This window comes from Lentinus tigrinus (genome assembly GCF_003813185.1).
Source record: "Lentinus tigrinus ALCF2SS1-7 unplaced genomic scaffold L226scaffold_5, whole genome shotgun sequence".
Classification (NCBI taxonomy): domain Eukaryota; kingdom Fungi; phylum Basidiomycota; class Agaricomycetes; order Polyporales; family Polyporaceae; genus Lentinus; species Lentinus tigrinus.
Genome location: NW_027137914.1, coordinates 498399 through 514843, shown reverse-complemented (window position 1 = coordinate 514843; position 16445 = coordinate 498399). Strand labels below are relative to the sequence as shown.

The window sequence follows — 16445 nt, the reverse complement described above, 5'->3', positions numbered from 1 at the left end:
TGTGCAATGTGTATATTATCATTATGTGGCATCATCCATTCGCACAAGGTGTTTAGCTTCGAGAGATTTGGGGATGATATTGTGGAACAGTGAAGGCATGTCAATGCCATCTACCTGAGTCGTCAGTGGCAAACTTCCAACTCAGTATACTGTCACTGTCCCCCCAACGTGCTGCCTGGTATCGTCGTCACCGGAGATAGATGCGGACATGACTACCTCTTCTAGGGCATTAGGACATGCCTACCATCTTCCTCCAAGCCCCTGAAGCATCCGTAGATGTGTCGACGGGGCCCACGCACTGTAGCTGTCATGTCCTTGTATACTTCGTCTATTTGCAACAGCGTCTCAGACTGGATATCTACTTATACATGGCTCCTTGATTCCTGATTGCTTCGTCACTACATCACTGTAGGCAGAGTCTACAGCGAACGGATAATATCGGACGCCTGCGGGACTTGGTCAGCACCCGAAGGCAGCTACACGGTCACTTCGATAGACGCGACATACCTTTTCAGCAACAGCATACACCGTTGCCTGCGTATGAGCGGCGAGTTGCTGTCGGACGGTCGTCAGCCTACAGCACCCCTTCGCACGCAAGTGAACTCACCAGGGGCAGTATCGACGCATCCACCTGGTGAAGATTCGTCAGGATACGAGCGATCTAGTCGAGAACGTTACATTAAGACGACTCACCACACGGACGTTCGCAGTGCCGTACACCTTCAACGCGGGATCGACAACACCGCCATCTTCCTTGGGAAGCATGGAAGCCGTCCCGACAGGGTGGAAGACGCACCCCATCCTTTGTTTGATGTACTCCTTCAACTTATCGTCTGAAACGATTTGCTCCGGACTCGGGGCGACCTGCTTGCGCACAAGGTCCGCGAGTAGAGTCGTCTTTGGTAACTTCAGGCTGAATTTGACGGCCGCCAGCAGGACGTCAAAGTCTTCGGGTCTGTCGAGGAAGGCTGTACAGCACATGAGCATGTTTCCCGGGAAGGGTCTGAGCCCACAGTGACAGAGCTGAACAGTGGATACCTGGGTCGATCGCTGGGGCCGCTGTGGGATCGGCAGACGCGATGTGGACGTTGCCGCGCGAGAGCGGATGCATCACCGCAGCGACGACGGCCATGTAGCGCGCTTTGGGCTCGGGCTCGATGGCAACCGTAGGCAGCATACCAGGGAAGGGGAACACCCTTCAGGTACAAAAGCATTAGTAGCACGCAGTGAGAAGTCTGGACTTTGCACGCACTCTCCCTCGGCGGAGGACGGGTTCGAGAAACGTTGGACCTGGGACTCGTACTGCTTTCGCAAGCCCGTTGGGGCATTCTGCGCCGCCGACAGTGCCCCTTCCTTCCACTTCTGCTGCTGTTCCTCCGACATGAAGGTTCCGGATGAGATGAAGGCGCACGTGGTCGCCGGAGCGGAGGTGAGTGGACCTTTGCGTTCCGCGCTGCATACGAATATTCAGTGGGTGACAGTGGTAATTCGAGGAGGGACTTACTACAACTGCGGGAGCGCTGCGGCACGTTCGGGCTCCCGGAGGGCATCCAGAGTATCGCAACTGGAATCAATCTCCGCGAGCGTAGGCACGAAAATATGGTCCTGAAAGAGGTCACTGTCAGTGCTAATTACAGGTGTCACGTTCAGACAGCGTATACCTCTGCAACGAAGGTCAGCATCACGACGTCAGCGTGATCCGCGAGATTGGTGACGTACGCAAGTTCTCTCCGACACCCGGCAGGTCGATGAGCGTCTCGATCCCATGCTTGCTGAGAACATCCTTGTTGCCGATGCCGGACAACTCGAGTATTTGAGGAGTCTGCAGAGCACCTAGACGATGTCTCTCATTTGTTACGCCCGGCATTTCCGTATCAGGAGCGAGATCTCACCTGCAGAGACTACCACCTCCTTGCTGACTGCTGCATGATACTTCGTGCCGCTGTGCAAGAACTCCACCCCTGTACCCTGGAGAGGGGATGATCCAGGACGAAAAGTGATCTTGGTGACCGTCGCGCCTGTGAGGACAGACAGATTCTCTCGGCTGGCATTCGCATGGAAGTATGCCTGTAGATCCGCGCCGTCAGCTCTCAGAAGGTGAAACGCACGACGCAATACTGTACGTTCGCAGCGTAGCTTCTCGTTGCAGTCCGAGAGTCGATCGAGGTGAACAAGGTAGAAAGGCCAAGCTTGTGCCCATCATTCTGGACGTCGAAGAAACCATTGGTAAGACGATCGTGAGCAAGCCAGATTCGCAGAAGTGGTTCACCGTATCAGGGTATTCTGCCACTCCCAGTTCCTTGATCGCGTTGATCATGCGGTCGTTCAGCGGACCCCAAGCAAAGTTGAGAGCATAGCTCTTGGTGATCGGCCCCGAGTCTCCATGCCACTTTGGGTCCGCTTCAGCGAGGTGGTACTGCTTAGCGTGATCTGGGTCCGTAGGGAGCACAGTCTCCGACTGAGGCAGGTACGTCATCAATGAACCGAGAGCTGGTGGGGGATAAGGAGCGCACCTTCTTGAAGTACTTCAGGAACTCATTCCAGTTCCATCCAGGGTTACCTAGAGCCTCGATGGCTAGTGACGAGTACCAAAGTCAACATCGATCCAGTGGGCAAAACAGGGGAGCAGATGCCACATACCATCATACTCAGCCGCCGATCCGCTACCGAAACAGAGTCAGCACAAGAACACAAGGGGCGTCTTTGTTGAACAAACCGATCGAAGAGGCCGAAGTTGATCTGCAGCAAGCATCACTTAAAATCAGTCGGCCGTTACAATACCGAGACGATCGTCGCATGTACCAATGATGATCCCCCAAGCCCCTTGCCACTGTACCAAAGGCGCCATTATTGTCAGCGAACGTTCTATCACGACGACCGCAACACTCACCGTGTCTGAGGTATCACCCGCCCATCAAGATGCTTCTGAGGGACTGTGGCGAAGCCCCAATCATACTTTGGGTTTCCAATCAGAGTACCCCCGAGACCTATACAGCATTGTACGTGTGTGCAGTCAGCTCTCTCCCGCAGTACAACTCTTAGGGTGGACACTCACCGGGAATGTTAATCGCTGGTAACTCAGGATCCCAATCACCAGCTTCGAGAACCCCAACCTTGATGGAAGGGTCCTCGGAGAGCCTGAACGCACAAGTTAGCACTCGTCGATGAGCAATAAACTGAATATGCTGGGGGGGAACGTACCGAGTGGCGACGACGAGGCCCGCAGTTCCACCGCCAATGACGATGTAGTCAAACACTGTCGACGCGAACTTCTCCGCGGTCAGATTGGCTGTCATACTGTGAAGATATGGGTGTCAAGAGAAGTGAGAATGTGGGCGATGGTGGGGGCCTGGGAGCCTCTATACAGTGCCGATGTTGGCTCGGACGTTAAAAGGGCACTTGAATGTGCGCTACGCCCACGAACCCATCTCACGGGCGGTGCACCGCCTGATGTGGAAGACGGGAAGACGGCCAGGAACGATGCTACGGTACAAGCATCTCCGGTCCTGAAGGACGGTTGATAGCAATACCGTGCAGTTCCGGAAAGCAGCATAGCTGCAACATACCAGTACCAACTTGCGGATGGTTCTGATACTAGGCAGGCAAATAATATGCATATGGTGCATATGCAGTATCCCAGCTACCGATATGTACACCAGGCTGTAATTCTCGCCGGAGCAATTGGCATTGAGAAGTGTCTTCGGTCGCCCTATCATTGTCATGATCAATCCTATTTCAGATGGGTACGTGATGAGCGCAAGTAGACAGGACTACGCTGCGCCATTGATTCTGCCCACCTGAATTCCCAGCAGGAAATTTCAGTAATCTTAGCCGCGACGGGTCATCGATTCGTCGAGGAGAGTCCTTGAAGCTGGTGGTGGTTGCACTGTTGACAGTGGGTGCGAGGCGCGCCAGGGCTCGATGGGCCTCCTTCTTCCCCTGGGTCACGGGATGGCATCTTTCCCGATCTGGACCTGTTAGCAGTACTATAGAAACAAGCTCGGGGGAGGCGCTCACCGTAGTAGCTTCTTATCCACCTCATATCTACCTCCATCGCCTTCCAAGCATCCTTTCTACCAATTTCACCTAGCCTGCGATGTGTGCGTAACACCATTCAGACAGCACTCGCTGCCAGGCTGATCATGGGGTGATACCGTAGCGAGCAGCGAGACGCCCATCCCCCCGAAGCCCAAGGTCGAGCGCAAGCTGTCTGTGGACCCGGCGACGGCGGCTCAGCTGGAGAAGAGCCTTGCGCATCGTCCAGACAAGCATGAGCTCATCGACAGGAACATCTTGAAGGGTGAGCATGATTGCTCTGGTGCATGGAGCTGCCGCTGAGTAGAGGGCGTAGATGACAGTGTTGCTCCCGCGCTGCAGGCGGCGAAGGAGAAGTTGCAGCGTTCTCAGCTCGAGGTGAGCAAGGAAGCATCAGGAGAGATGATCGTGTTGACATATCGCAACGTACAGGACAAATTGGACCAAGCGCTTCAGGCGCGTCCGAAGCCCGAAGAGCTGGTGAAGGAGGGCATTCTCAAGGGTAAGTATTACAGGAAATGCACTTTGCTCGTATTGACAGAACACTTCTCGTCGGAGCAGAGACGGATGTGCCTCCGGTCTGAGGTCTCAATGAGCAAGGATTAATAGGGGTTCCGCTGTAGGAGTAATGAATGTGTACGAGTAATGTCGGCCACCCTGTACGAGTTCGGGCTCATTAACGGAGGAATCACGGATACGACATAGCGACATACCTGTCTGCCACGCTGTACGCACCGATGCTCAATCCTGCTCGCGTCTGTCCCGGATCTTATCTCGCATCTCCTGCGCTGCCCGCCGCGCCCCGGCACTGCCTGCCCAACCTCTTGCGCGCAGCCAGTGGACAAGTTTGGGAGTGACCGCCGCAGTCAAACCAACGCGAACCGGCAAGAAGAGGGTTTTGTGGATGGTGTACGCGAGGACGATCATGGCCATGAGGCCCTCAGAGCCCCCGGAGCTGGCGTGCGCCGCCGCGCTGTCCATCTCCTCCCGCCCGGGCTCGGGCGGTGTTGAGTGAATGAGGGAGGAGAAGTATTCCTTAACCTCGGACGCGACTTTGGAGACATGCTCGGCACCAAGGACGTTGACGGCGGCAAATGCGACCGAGAAGTCGACGGCAGAGAGGATGAGGTACACGCCGAGTGCATACCAGCCGTAGGACTTTATGAGGTGTTTCAGGCGTTGTGACAGGGATGCATTGGGCGGGAGACCGTGACTCGATTCGGACTCTTCTGATGACTGTCTGGATGAGGGCGGCGGGGAGGAGGTGAGGCGGGCGGGGAAGTGGGAGAATGGTCGCGAGCCGGAGAGAGACGGGGCACTGCGGGACGCGAGGCGTGCAGTGAGGGGGAGGAGTGGTTGGGAGACGCGGGCGGTGAGGGCGCGGACGACGGGGATGCGGAGGATGTAGCTGCGAACCATGCTGGCGTCGTCGAAGGAGTCAGAGACCCAGGGCTGAAGCGGTGGCCGAGCTCGCGGTGCAGGACGGCGTCGAGGATAATTGACGCGTCGGCGACGAGAGGCGTCATGCCCACGGCGGACCGGGCGTTGCCGCACCCCCGATATGGAAAAGCACCGCCACTGCACCTGCCGCATATGGCATACGGCAGGCATCCGGTGGCTGAAAAGTTATCGATCGCGAGTGTGCAGAGTTTTGCCTCAGCCATCGGTTCTTCCGCCCCCTTCGCCCTCGCGCCCACCACCTTTCATGCATCCAGAGTCCCTCGCGTCCGCAGCTCTCCACCACCCTCCCAGATAGCGTCCGTACCGCCCCGGTGATGTCCAACGACGACCAACCACCCGCAAACGGTCCATTTGAAGGACCCGAGAAACTCCTCGAAATCTGGTTCGCGCCCTCGGCCGCGGACTGTCCTGATGCCCCCGCGCCCGGCACCCCTGGCCCAGACGGCGGCAAGTTTGGCCTCCGGAAGGTTTCCCGAGCGGTCTGGGAGGAGATGCTTGACATCGTCAAGTGCAAAATATTGTCCGTCGTGGAAGGAATGGAGATGGATGCATACCTTCTCAGGTTAGTAGCCGTCACGTACATAAATGTCCCGATCGCGTGGTTTTTCTTTCGTGTGGTGTGCAACAACCATGGCAGGCGGCACATAAGTCATGGTATGGCATAAGTCTCGCGTGCGTGGGTTGCACCGTGGCATGTGCGTCCGCGGTCCGGGGTTATCTGCTACCCTTTCGCCTAGATATGGGAGCGATCGCGAATCGTAGAGTGCCTGAAGCGCCTCCATGGGATCGCTGAGTCTTTCATCCTGCGCTCGGGATCTCATTCGCGACGTCGGCGAATGCCACCGTTCATGCATTCGTGCTTATTGTGGTTAATGAACAGCATGCTCACCACATACCTCGTCTGACAGCGAATCTTCATTCTTTGTCTCGCCCCACCGCCTCATCTTGAAGACGTGTGGCACCACACTCAACCTTCTCGGGGTTCCCCGGATCCTTCAAATAGCCCGCGAGCATGCCGATTTCCCTTCTGTTTACCGCCTCTTCTACTCGCGCAAGGCCTTCATGTTTCCCGAGAGGCAGCACGGTCCTCACAGAGACTGGAGAGCCGAGATTGAGTTTCTCGACAACCTCTTCCCAAACGGAGCAGCATATACCGTGGGCAAGGTCAACGGCGACCACTGGCTGCTCTATCTTACTGCTCCGTCCGATAACTCCTTCGGCGGCTCTTCCAACGGCAGCACGGCGCCGAGTTCTCCCCAGGTTCCTCCACACGACATCGCCGCCGAAACTGAAGCCGATTCATCGGAGGTACGCGCGGACTCTCCCGTTGATGAGCCTCCAGTCAGCGTAGACGAGGACAACATCGCCTCTGACTACACCATCGAGATCCTGATGACGCATCTATCACCGCAAGGACGTGCACCCTTCTTCAGCAAGGATCCGCCCGCTGAAACACACGACACTTCCGGGGCTGACGCTCTAGCTCTATCCTCCGAAATCGGGATAAACAACATCTTCCCCTCACACATCACGACTCTCGACGCGTACTCCTTCTATCCCTGCGGCTATTCATGCAACGCGTTGTTGAAGTGGCGTCCCGATGCCGGAGAGAACCCCGCTCGCTCCGGTGAAGGCTACTACACGATCCATGTTACGCCCGAGGAGGGGTGGTCATACGCGTCTTTTGAGTGTAACGTGCCCCTCCCGACAAAGCCTACGGACAAGTCCACCAGCGTTCCTGACCTCAAAACACTTATCCGCCGTGTGGTGGACATCTTCCGCCCCGGAAAGATCACCCTCACCCTATTCATCTCGTGTGAGGACAACGACGCCACAGAGGAGGAGGAAGGAGAGTCCGCGGTGGAGACCGCGCAGCGGGCATTCAAATCTGCATTGACACACTCCTCCAGACGGAACGGGGGCGAGGGGGCGGCTTCATCCGCGGGACTGTACAAGCGTACAGACAAGATCAACTACGAATTCGGCGGCTACGATCTCGCCTTCGCAAGCTTCGAGTTGCGTTCGCCATCATCACCATAGGCCACGCCTCCCTCCTCCCCACTCTTCGTCCGTTGCATCTCCTGCCGATCATCGAATGCCGTACAACCTCGCTGCAAGTGACCCAAGCATAGAGATGATAGAAGAGTGGCCGCTGGCTTCAGACCGCAGCGGCGGAGCGGTTGCCCGGGAGAAGCAGCGCGGCAGGAGCGCCACGCATGCATGTATGTACGAGACGGGATATACTTGGTGCGGACAAGCTCTTGGTTTTCAAACAGTGTTTCATTCGTCGCGCCTGCGGCGTCGTTCAATGCGATCATTGTCGGACGTTCTTTCGGGATGGGCGTCCTTTTTCGATCCTCGTTGCAACGCGTCAATGACGCCGCCAGCCTGCTGGTTAGAGAAGAGTGATAGATTAGCCGTACCCCAGCCTGATTGTTGCATAGAGCGTGCGGGGTGCTGCATTCATTCGCCTGCACGGCGGCGGTGGACGGAACTTTGTCGAGAGAGCTGCAATCCGCACCTGGATTATCTCATTAGAGCAGGGTCGCCACCATGCAGTCGGATGCGGTCCGCGCCGGCTAGGAAGGGTGGATGCGCAATCCTCGAGGCAACTGGAAGACTGCAAAGTCATCGATCGAAGCTCCCCGGCTTCATGCGGCCACGCTAGAATCCATGTCACGTCCACCGATGACTGGCACACTGGCACGTAGCGTCCGAGGTACGTACACCAGCCACTCGCTAGGCGATAGGACCTGCAGACCGCAGATTGATCTTGCCGCCGTCGAAGGGGCCTCTTTTCTCTCGAGGCGTCGCGCGGTCGTTAGCCGAACCGCAGGACACCTTGTTCTCTTATTCTGAAGGACCTGGGCCTCCGCATGTTGGCATGTCTGTCCTGGAGTTGCGTACGTGACTCGTGGCCTACTTAATACTTATTCAATTGATTCCGAACATTGAGCCCTATTAAGCCAACGTCATGGTCTGCGGTGCACCCAGCTCCCGACGAATAGAGTTCTGGCATGTTCTTCCGACCACCGAAAGACTGGCACGGGCGGGGAGGACGTTCCATTGTTGTTCCGTGAAAGGGAGCAATTACGTACCGGCTCTGCACGAGCTTCTTGAGGGTACGACGTCCTGTCTTCGTGATATCATGTGTTGAGCTTCCATGAAGCGAGTCTACGGGATGCGCGTCTGGTACGACGCGGTCATGAGCCCGGGCCAATGACAATTCTGAATATCAAATATCAGATGCATATGCATACCTGACAGAAGACAGAAGACAGAATAAAGGACCATGCGCAACACATTCCATCATCCATGTCGAACGCCGTCGCTCGCACTCGAAACATTCATCGATCCTCGCTCCCGTTTCTGAGCCTCTTGGAAGGGAGGGCCCGCGTTGTATTGACTCACAATTTAGCGGACGCGGATGCGGACGACGGCAGATATCTCTTGACAGATCACACATGCTCTGCGCAGAATAGACCGTCTCTTCTTCTTGACGGCAAAGCCCTGCACAGTCGGCGCCCAACTGGGTTAGCTCGGAATTGTGATCTCTGGCAACGCAGACAGGCAGGTGCATGATGGATGGATACCAGCTGGGCATGCGAGTACGACGACCCTGGCCTTGAAACTCGCCGATGCATTTTGGGGAGTGGTAGGAGGCCGGCGGGCGGCCGCAGTCGCTGGTGGAGGCGACATTCCCAGTATGGCAGTCGTGGTGTTCAGCGTTGTGCCGAGCCTGCGACCGCTGGACGCCCACGGACTCCAGTTGCCATGCGCCGAGCTGAGAACGTCGCCCGGTCTCTTTCCACCTCCACTCTGCTTTAGAGCGCAGTTACTCAGGCTCTCCGGCAACCTAGGTACCCCCACGCCTGGTGGGCACCCGCAGGCTCCGCGGAGTATGCTGACAGGCTCTGACAGTGCGTCATTCTCTCCCGGAAGAAGCCAAGCATTCAGTAACCGGACGTGACACATGCACGGTGCGGAACTCTCGTGCAGAGCTCCCAGGAAACGCCTCAGAATGCCTCGAGGGCCGGACTCTGATGTCAATCAACTCGTCTTCGACTTCTTGCATCATGAGCGCAGTCACTCAATGTCATAGCGGTCGGCGCTCCGATCTGCAGGCAGAGAAGAAACGGTCGACGGATTCCTCAGAACGGCGGGCCCGGGGTGCCCTGCGTGTGGCGACGACCTGCCCACCTTTCTGTCCTTCTTGCGCTGCCAGATCAATCTCCTTGCGCCATATATCTTCACGGGCGAGGGCCCAGCGGCATGGCCCCTACTAGTCCTGAGTCCGTCCGTCCGTTTCGCCTGTTCGTTTTACTCACTCCGGATCCCAGCCCACTCATGGACATTCGGGTCATCAATCTTACCCCGGCCACTAGCACGGAACAGCAACGCGCTCTCGATGAGGTCAAGGACTTCGCGCTGACCGACATGGACCGTGGTGGACAGGAGCGCTGGACGTATCATATGCTGGACGAGCCAACGTTGTCAGTGGAGCTGAGGAAATTTGCGGACCCTCGCACGTCGGCGTCGAACCGCGTCGACAGTGTGTCCTTCCAGCCGTGTAGGACCTGGCATCACCGCAGTCAGGACCGGTACAAAATCGAGGAGTGGTCCCTTCCCGGCGGCACATGGACATACGCCGCAGTGTTCGACGGTACGCTTGTTCGGTCCCTCCCTGCTCTTATCGAGGACCGAGTTCGATCTGATACGCTTGCCTCGTTCCAGGTCATATGAACCATGACACAGTGGACTACGTCTCGACTCAGTTCGGGCCTTACCTGAAGGACCAACTTGACTCCGTGCTTCGCTCACGACCACCCCCATCTGCTCTCCCCAAACTCGTGTCCGATACCTTGAAGCAGTCTTTGGAGTCTATCGACGAGACCATGATCTCCGACTTCCTCGCCCTCTTTCCCCGGGAAGCCGATGCGCTCACGCGACTCGATCCCGCGCGAGCCAGGCACCTGGTAAATGAGAACGGCGGGGAGAGTTCAGGATACCGTAAAACCGCGCGAGCCTTCGGCGGCACCACAGCGCTGGTGACTCTCGTAAGTCCTACGCGGGGGCATTTATGGGTCGCGAACGTAGGCGACTGCGTCGCGGGTAGGTCTCCACGCTACTACCCTAAATTTGCGTCCGCGCACGCTGCTGACAAACAAAGTTAGTCCTAGGCGAGAAGGATCGATCCGGAAAGTGGCGGGGCAGGGTCGTCAACTCTATCCACAACGGGAGCAACCCCGGAGAATTGGACAGGATTCGGTCGGAGCATCCAGAACAGGCGGACTGTGTGTGGAACAACCGCGTTCTGGGCTTTCTTGCGCCGACCCGAGGTGAGTAGCGCCATTCTCCACGCGCGTGGTCTGTCTTCGACTTTCAACGCGCTCCGTTTAGCTATAGGCGACGCGTGGTTGAAGCTTCCCGCTATTTACGCCGAGCTAGTGTTCAAGCACCTCGACGCGGACTGGTTTTCCGCCGAGACCGTTGAGCCACATGTTCCCCGGATCCGCACACCGCCTTACCTGTCCAATACGCCCGACGTATATCACCTCGAACTCGGCGCCGAAGCCGGCCAAGGGAGCGCCCCCCAGCGAGCGTTGATTCTCTGCTCTGATGGGCTGACAGATTTGTATGACGGGTACAGTCCCCAGGAGATGGCCGACGAATGGATCGAGCTCATAGGCCGAGAGCTGAACTCGTCATCCGGTCCGAACGGTGCCCGAACTAACCTAGCGCTATCGCTCCTACGAGAGGCCATTGGGGGGTCAGATACCCAATTGGTGTCGCGGAACTTGACAGTGGAGATGGAGGAGCGGTGGATGGACGATACCACCATTCTTGTGCAGCGCCTTTCATAACATCTCTTAATCGGCGTTGCTTTGGATACCCATACACTTATGTACGTCTTTGTGCTGTGCATCATAGACATTGTAATAAGACGATATCGAACATTGTTACGTGCCACCCATGATATGATATACGCGTTGGCGGAGCTATGCATAGTAGTATGAGTACATGCAGATACACGAGTCGCCATAAGCCCGTCGCACAGCCGGCATGCTGGATGCCGCCGTACCTAGTCCCTTCAGATAATGGAGAACAAGATGTGGTGATACTGTTACGTACGACGACACGAACAGAAAGCAGGAACGCAACAAAGCAACTGCAGTCTGCAGTTCGCATTCGAGACATCGATGAGACGGATCGCGTGACCCAAGGCGATACACTACCGCTTGATGACACCGGTGATGGGCGGTGGCGGAGGCGGAAGCGAAGGCCCACGATACGATGCCGACTCCTCTTCCGAAGGTGGTCTCGTCGCACCACCCTTCGCGCGGAGCTTGCACAGAGGGCACAGACGAATGAACATCTCGACCATTGGCCAGGTAATCGTTGCCTGGAAGACGAGACAGGTGTCAGGCACAGATAGGCTCTATGGTCCTGGGGCAGCAATAGCATGGACGAGGGAGCAACTCACCACACCGATCCTGCGAGCCTCGAACAGCATGGTCGACGACGACCCATGATTCCTGTGGGTATACACGAGGACATCATAGATCTGATTTTGCACCGGGACGCGCTCGAAGACGGCTGCGGATTGAGCTGGGCTCAACCCGTTCTCCGCGAGCTTCTTCGCGCTCTCGCTGTTCTCCTCGCCATCGGCCTGCATGATGTAATTCAGCCGCAACTTCTCCTCATCCTCGCGGTTCATGTGGTAGAACGCGTCACGCGGAAGTAGGATGAGATGTCGCTTGGCCGACCCCGAGCGCGCGTGATGGCACGTCGCCCAAAGCTGCAGTCGGGTCGCCAGCGACGGTATTCGGTTCTCGGAAATCGCGCGCGCGACTTCTGCATACGTATCTGTGGTGAATGTGGCTGTGTCTCGTAGTTCGGGGTTCAGTCCTGCGAGGAACTTGGAGAGTGCGTCTTCGAAGTGGTGCCGTGGGGGCATTTCGATAGCGTTAACGGCGCGCAGACCGCGCACGACGAACTCCGGGAGGGGCACAAAGGACTGATGCATCCAAGGATCGATGTGTGGCGTCGTGACAATCATTCCCTACAACCGTGCGAAAGGTCAGTCGCAAAGACATCGCCACAATTAGGTCGGTTCGCACCCATGTGAACGAGCCATCGGGCCCTGTCTGCTGGAACGACCCGTCTGGGTCCTGTTCCATGGGCGCGTCTTCATCAATTTGCGCACCCCCTGGAGGCGGTGGATGTGGAGGTACATATCGTCTGACCTGAGCTTCGGCACGATTCTCACCATCGTATGCTGGACCTCCAGAAGGTCCTTCTGGAGATCCATTCTTCAGTGAGTCCTCGTCCTGATCGTTTACTAAGAACGATGCCGTCTTGGAAGCATAGGGAGCCACTGGACGGTTACCGACCAGACCGTGATCAGTAGGGACTTTGTGCCTCTTCTTGGGGGTGTAATTGCAGTCCGTCTCGTTGTCTTCAGTGCAATGATTGCACACTGGAAGATTCCTATCGCACTAATACGATGGGGATGATTGGGGGCTGAGGGTAGCAGGACATATGCAGGGACATACCTTGAGGTTCTTTAATCGGCAACGGTCGCATCTTGGGATGCCACGGTGAGCAGGAGTCGGCAGCGGGGTATATTTGCACTCCCGTCCGGCAGCCCACGCACAGTGATTGCACGTCGGCAGGACACGGTCACACTGACCAGCCTTGAGGAAGGGGTAACTAGACAAGGGGGGAAAACACACCTTGAGATTATTTAATCGACAATGGTCACACCGCGGCTTTCCTCTCCTCCCCTTCCATTGCGACTGCCTGGCCATATAAACCTTCGGGTTCGGTATGCGGATGGTGAGTTGGCCGTCGTCGCCGGACTCGTTCCCGGACTCGCTTCCGGCAGGGGAATCAGCCATGGAGGATGTTTCAATATGCTTAGCGAATTCTGAGCAGTCTGATGAGTACAAAGTTACGGAAACGTGGATATGTCTGTACACGTACCCAGGAGGTTAGTCGTTGGATGCAAAACCGCCACCGAGAAGGCGATGAGGGTGACGGTGGTGGGGCGGACTCGAGAAGTCGACGGGTGGAAGAGGGGAAGTAACACAGCAGAAAATGTGTAGGGATCGAGATATAAGAATGGGAGGTTCCGGGTCGAGGCAGGTAAGAAAGAACGAGGCGAAGCCGTTTGTGTGTGCCGACGTGAGTTTGTACTGACAAGAAACCAAATCCGGTCAAACGAACCTAGTCAGCGCAGTGACTTGTGACCCGGTACTATGTCACACTTAGATCCGCTGGTGCCGCTCACGCAATCGCTTTCATTCTGGTCAGGGGCAACAGATGCTTCTTTGCTCGCATTCTCATGTCTCAAAAGTATATGGACGCTTCTAAGTGTTCTGAATCCTGAATGACCAATGAGAGCCAAAGACAAGCGAAAACTTCGAAGGTAGTGGACAGTCGACGGAAGGATCCGCTGGTTCTTATGAATCTTCTTACCATATATGGGTACTTAGTTGTTTCATGTGCCGGTGCATCCCGATGACAGTCGTGATGCATGGACTCGGAATTACAACAGCGCCCCCCGTGGCATCAACCTGGCCAGGATTCCTTTGTCTCCCGTAGGCAGACGATTGGACGGGCCTACAGAGGGGACGGACGGCCCTACAACCAGATTCCTACGCTCACTAGTACCTAGGCATCGATACTGATATCTCACAACAATCTCCAGGACTGGAAGCAGACCGGCAACCCGGTCGTTGCATTGACAGTAGGATTTTGAGCCTGACTCCGAGTCATAAGTTGATCCTGCTACAAGTCACAGCGACAATCGCGTTTTCAATAAATTTTTCGGCTGGACCGAACATCTTCAAGGCTTCTGAGATGTCCAGATCATGTACTAGTATAGCGGCTGCTCGAAAAGTCGGGTGAGTATAGTTCGGTAGTGAACGAATATGGAACGTGAACACTTGCACTGGATTGTTGACATTCTATGAGTTCAGGAGTACTTGCACCATCAGTACGGGGCAACATGGATAGCGTGATGATACGAAGAGTAGAAGTCAGCGGACAGAGATCATGGTGTCATGCGCAACCGTTCATATGAATGTGCAAGTGGTGAGCTCATGATAAGTACTGTCATCGGTGTCGCTGTATCCCCCCATCTTGACATTCGAATCATAGAGCAGCGGGACAACCGGGCGGTGAGAAGCGCAGCTGACAACTGGAGACGCGAGTGTGATGAACGTGGGCGAGCCAGGAACGTAACTTTAGAAGAGACGAACGTGGCCTGGAGAGAAGGAAGTCTTCATGTGGGAGTAGCGTGGTGAAGGCCCTCATAGGGAAACTCCTCGCCCGCGTGACCGGCGTCTAGAAGAGATCATACCAAAAGTGGACCCAAACGCCATAGAGGCGACGCTCGGATACCTTCATCTCTGCCCGCCCATCGCAGGTTCGCAACCCTCAACGCTTCTCCCGTTGGTCCCCGTCGTCCATTTGAACTATTCCCCGTCAAACTCTCACTGCTTCCGAGCTTGCATCACATGGCTCCGTCGTTTCAAATAGGGCATATCAGCGTAATAACAGGCGTCCACACGGACATGGCTCTTGGTCGCTGCCTCTCGATGCATGTGCACCCGGGTTGACATCCGCGTCGCTTCGCTTTCGCACCGCTGTGAGCATGGAGCAAGAGACAGAGAGCTATATAAAAAGGATGCAGACGTTCTTCCTGAGGTTTCTCAGCCGTCTGCGCCTGCTCCTCAGGCCCCCTCCTCTCGAGCAAGCCCTCCCACCAGCTGCCGCCAGACACTATGTTCGTCAAATTCTCTGTACTTCTGCTTGCTGGTGCTCTTGTCGCCTCTCCGGCTACCTATGGCGCGATCGTGCAGAAGCGCGCCTTTCCGTTCGTCGACCCCTCGATCGGGGGTGGCTCGATGTTTGTAGACACCTTGAATGGTGCCGGAGAGCCTCTGAATGTGTGCCTTCCGAGTGCCTTGTCTCACATGCCCAACGTAGCTGACTGACCTATGTTTGGCACCCCAGGTGATCATCTCAGGCCTGAGCTCTCCTGCCGTTCTGAACGAGGATGGCATCGTCAACTACGCTAGGGCCATTGGCTTGTGAGTCTAGATGTGCAGATCTTCCAGCGAGTCGTGCACATGATCTGACGCCTTTCTATTCTTCTAGCTCAGAAGAATGCTTGGGTATCCATCTTGGGAACCCTTTCCCCGCCAACCTCGGAGACGGCCACGGGCCGGTGAATCAGACGATCGAGCTCCGCCAGGACTACGGCAACTCCGAGGTTGGCACTTGCCTCGAGTCACTCATTGGAGGCAACCACTTCCGCGTGTACTTCCAGAATGGCCCCTCTGCGGACACTGGGGCGGCCTTCCTTGCGTGAGCATCAGCTTCAGAGCATCTCCTACGATACCGGCTGACGTCGAACCCGCTAGTGTCTCGAAGGAGAAGCCTGCGACGGACAACCACGACATCGTCGATGACGGCTACAACATCGGCCGTAACGACCTTGTTTCGGCTGCGCTGGGCACGACTAGTTTCGACGGCGTGACATACGTCACCACTGCACAGAACATCACTGGCCTTATGGCTGCGGGCGCAGAAGGCGTGAATCACGGTGTGTTCATGTGCTGTTGCCTTCTACGCCGAGCTTTGCTGACACCCGTCGATTACAGGCATCGCTGTCGATGGCATTGTCACGCTTCTTACGGTCAGCATCCAGTAACCCTGTAGCGGGAAGCGTGCGCTTACTCTGAGCCCCACGAACCACATGTTTTGATATTATCGGTATCTATCTCTCGGTTTCGTCGGTATGCATTCATTAACGAGTGTTGATTACTCCGGCGGACATCCAGAGTTCCGCGTGGACGCAGCGCATATGCGAGGACGAAACATGCACGGGCGGTGGTAACGTGGTACTGTACACAGGGTGAGCTCGACCGGCGAACAGA

At 56.3% G+C, this 16445-nt stretch overlaps 7 protein-coding genes across 7 annotated transcripts; 4 read left to right on the top strand and 3 right to left on the bottom strand.

Moving 5' to 3' along the window:
- Positions 1–55: 55 nt before the first annotated feature.
- L226DRAFT_502660 (GMC oxidoreductase) lies at positions 56–3361 on the bottom strand. Its single transcript, XM_067677887.1, has 18 exons — positions 3202–3361; positions 3056–3138; positions 2891–2987; positions 2803–2830; positions 2717–2739; positions 2641–2663; positions 2514–2575; positions 2270–2458; positions 2124–2204; positions 1893–2067; positions 1720–1833; positions 1505–1607; positions 1253–1453; positions 1039–1196; positions 694–968; positions 608–631; positions 508–555; positions 56–446 (listed from the first exon to the last, which is right to left on the bottom strand). The coding sequence occupies exons 1-18, from the start codon at positions 3294–3296 to the stop codon at positions 420–422; spliced, it is 1806 nt and encodes a 601-aa protein (XP_067538806.1). The 5' UTR covers positions 3297–3361; the 3' UTR covers positions 56–419.
- A 590-nt stretch (positions 3362–3951) lies between these two features.
- L226DRAFT_610195 (uncharacterized protein) lies at positions 3952–4813 on the top strand (the record flags this gene model as incomplete). The annotated part of the gene is made up of 5 exons (XM_067686130.1): positions 3952–3976; positions 4160–4300; positions 4352–4413; positions 4468–4537; positions 4597–4813. The coding sequence occupies 5 exons, from the start codon at positions 3952–3954 to the stop codon at positions 4617–4619; spliced, it is 321 nt and encodes a 106-aa protein (XP_067538805.1). The 3' UTR covers positions 4620–4813.
- On the bottom strand, positions 4777–5454 carry L226DRAFT_567905 (uncharacterized protein; the record flags this gene model as incomplete). Its single annotated transcript, XM_067684101.1, has 1 exon — positions 4777–5454. One exon carries the CDS (start codon positions 5452–5454, stop codon positions 4777–4779), a length of 678 nt encoding a protein of 225 aa, XP_067538804.1.
- Positions 5455–5698: 244 nt separating this feature from the next.
- L226DRAFT_502657 (S-adenosylmethionine decarboxylase) lies at positions 5699–7984 on the top strand. The gene is made up of 2 exons (XM_067677886.1): positions 5699–6058; positions 6405–7984. Exons 1-2 carry the CDS (start codon positions 5811–5813, stop codon positions 7534–7536), a joined length of 1380 nt encoding a protein of 459 aa, XP_067538803.1. The 5' UTR covers positions 5699–5810; the 3' UTR covers positions 7537–7984.
- A 1800-nt stretch (positions 7985–9784) lies between these two features.
- L226DRAFT_531583 (protein serine/threonine phosphatase 2C) lies at positions 9785–11551 on the top strand. Its single transcript, XM_067680105.1, has 4 exons — positions 9785–10159; positions 10231–10608; positions 10671–10835; positions 10897–11551. Exons 1-4 carry the CDS (start codon positions 9844–9846, stop codon positions 11358–11360), a joined length of 1323 nt encoding a protein of 440 aa, XP_067538802.1. The 5' UTR covers positions 9785–9843; the 3' UTR covers positions 11361–11551.
- L226DRAFT_480936 (uncharacterized protein) lies at positions 11412–13691 on the bottom strand. Its single transcript, XM_067676909.1, has 6 exons — positions 13483–13691; positions 13233–13426; positions 13053–13184; positions 12618–12995; positions 11981–12559; positions 11412–11899 (listed from the first exon to the last, which is right to left on the bottom strand). Exons 2-6 carry the CDS (start codon positions 13395–13397, stop codon positions 11729–11731), a joined length of 1425 nt encoding a protein of 474 aa, XP_067538801.1. The 5' UTR covers positions 13398–13426; positions 13483–13691; the 3' UTR covers positions 11412–11728.
- Positions 13692–14993: 1302 nt separating this feature from the next.
- L226DRAFT_610190 (uncharacterized protein) lies at positions 14994–16398 on the top strand. Its single transcript, XM_067686129.1, has 5 exons — positions 14994–15452; positions 15520–15596; positions 15664–15873; positions 15930–16111; positions 16170–16398. The coding sequence occupies exons 1-5, from the start codon at positions 15288–15290 to the stop codon at positions 16217–16219; spliced, it is 684 nt and encodes a 227-aa protein (XP_067538800.1). The 5' UTR covers positions 14994–15287; the 3' UTR covers positions 16220–16398.
- The last annotated feature ends 47 nt before the right edge of the window (positions 16399–16445 follow it).

Excerpts from the sequence above, each read along its gene's own strand:
- L226DRAFT_531583 (XM_067680105.1), top strand. The coding sequence starts at position 9,844 with ATGGACATTCGGGTCATCAATCTTACCCCGGCCACTAGCACGGAACAG. Across the intron at positions 10,160-10,230 it reads ATACGCCGCAGTGTTCGACG|GTCATATGAACCATGACACA; the intron begins GTACGCTTGTTC and ends GCCTCGTTCCAG. Across the intron at positions 10,836-10,896 it reads CTTTCTTGCGCCGACCCGAG|CTATAGGCGACGCGTGGTTG; the intron begins GTGAGTAGCGCC and ends CGCTCCGTTTAG.
- L226DRAFT_502657 (XM_067677886.1), top strand. The coding sequence starts at position 5,811 with ATGTCCAACGACGACCAACCACCCGCAAACGGTCCATTTGAAGGACCC. Across the intron at positions 6,059-6,404 it reads ATGGATGCATACCTTCTCAG|CGAATCTTCATTCTTTGTCT; the intron begins GTTAGTAGCCGT and ends CTCGTCTGACAG.
- L226DRAFT_610190 (XM_067686129.1), top strand. The coding sequence starts at position 15,288 with ATGTTCGTCAAATTCTCTGTACTTCTGCTTGCTGGTGCTCTTGTCGCC. Across the intron at positions 15,597-15,663 it reads TACGCTAGGGCCATTGGCTT|CTCAGAAGAATGCTTGGGTA; the intron begins GTGAGTCTAGAT and ends CTATTCTTCTAG. Across the intron at positions 15,874-15,929 it reads ACTGGGGCGGCCTTCCTTGC|TGTCTCGAAGGAGAAGCCTG; the intron begins GTGAGCATCAGC and ends CGAACCCGCTAG.
- L226DRAFT_502660 (XM_067677887.1), bottom strand. The coding sequence starts at position 3,296 with ATGACAGCCAATCTGACCGCGGAGAAGTTCGCGTCGACAGTGTTTGAC. Across the intron at positions 2,205-2,269 it reads TGGCAGAATACCCTGATACG|AATGATGGGCACAAGCTTGG; the intron begins GTGAACCACTTC and ends TTCGACGTCCAG. Across the intron at positions 1,834-1,892 it reads GGAGGTGGTAGTCTCTGCAG|GTGCTCTGCAGACTCCTCAA; the intron begins GTGAGATCTCGC and ends GACATCGTCTAG.
- L226DRAFT_480936 (XM_067676909.1), bottom strand. The coding sequence starts at position 13,397 with ATGGCTGATTCCCCTGCCGGAAGCGAGTCCGGGAACGAGTCCGGCGAC. Across the intron at positions 13,185-13,232 it reads GTCGATTAAATAATCTCAAG|TGTGACCGTGTCCTGCCGAC; the intron begins GTGTGTTTTCCC and ends AAGGCTGGTCAG. Across the intron at positions 12,996-13,052 it reads GCCGATTAAAGAACCTCAAG|TGCGATAGGAATCTTCCAGT; the intron begins GTATGTCCCTGC and ends CCATCGTATTAG.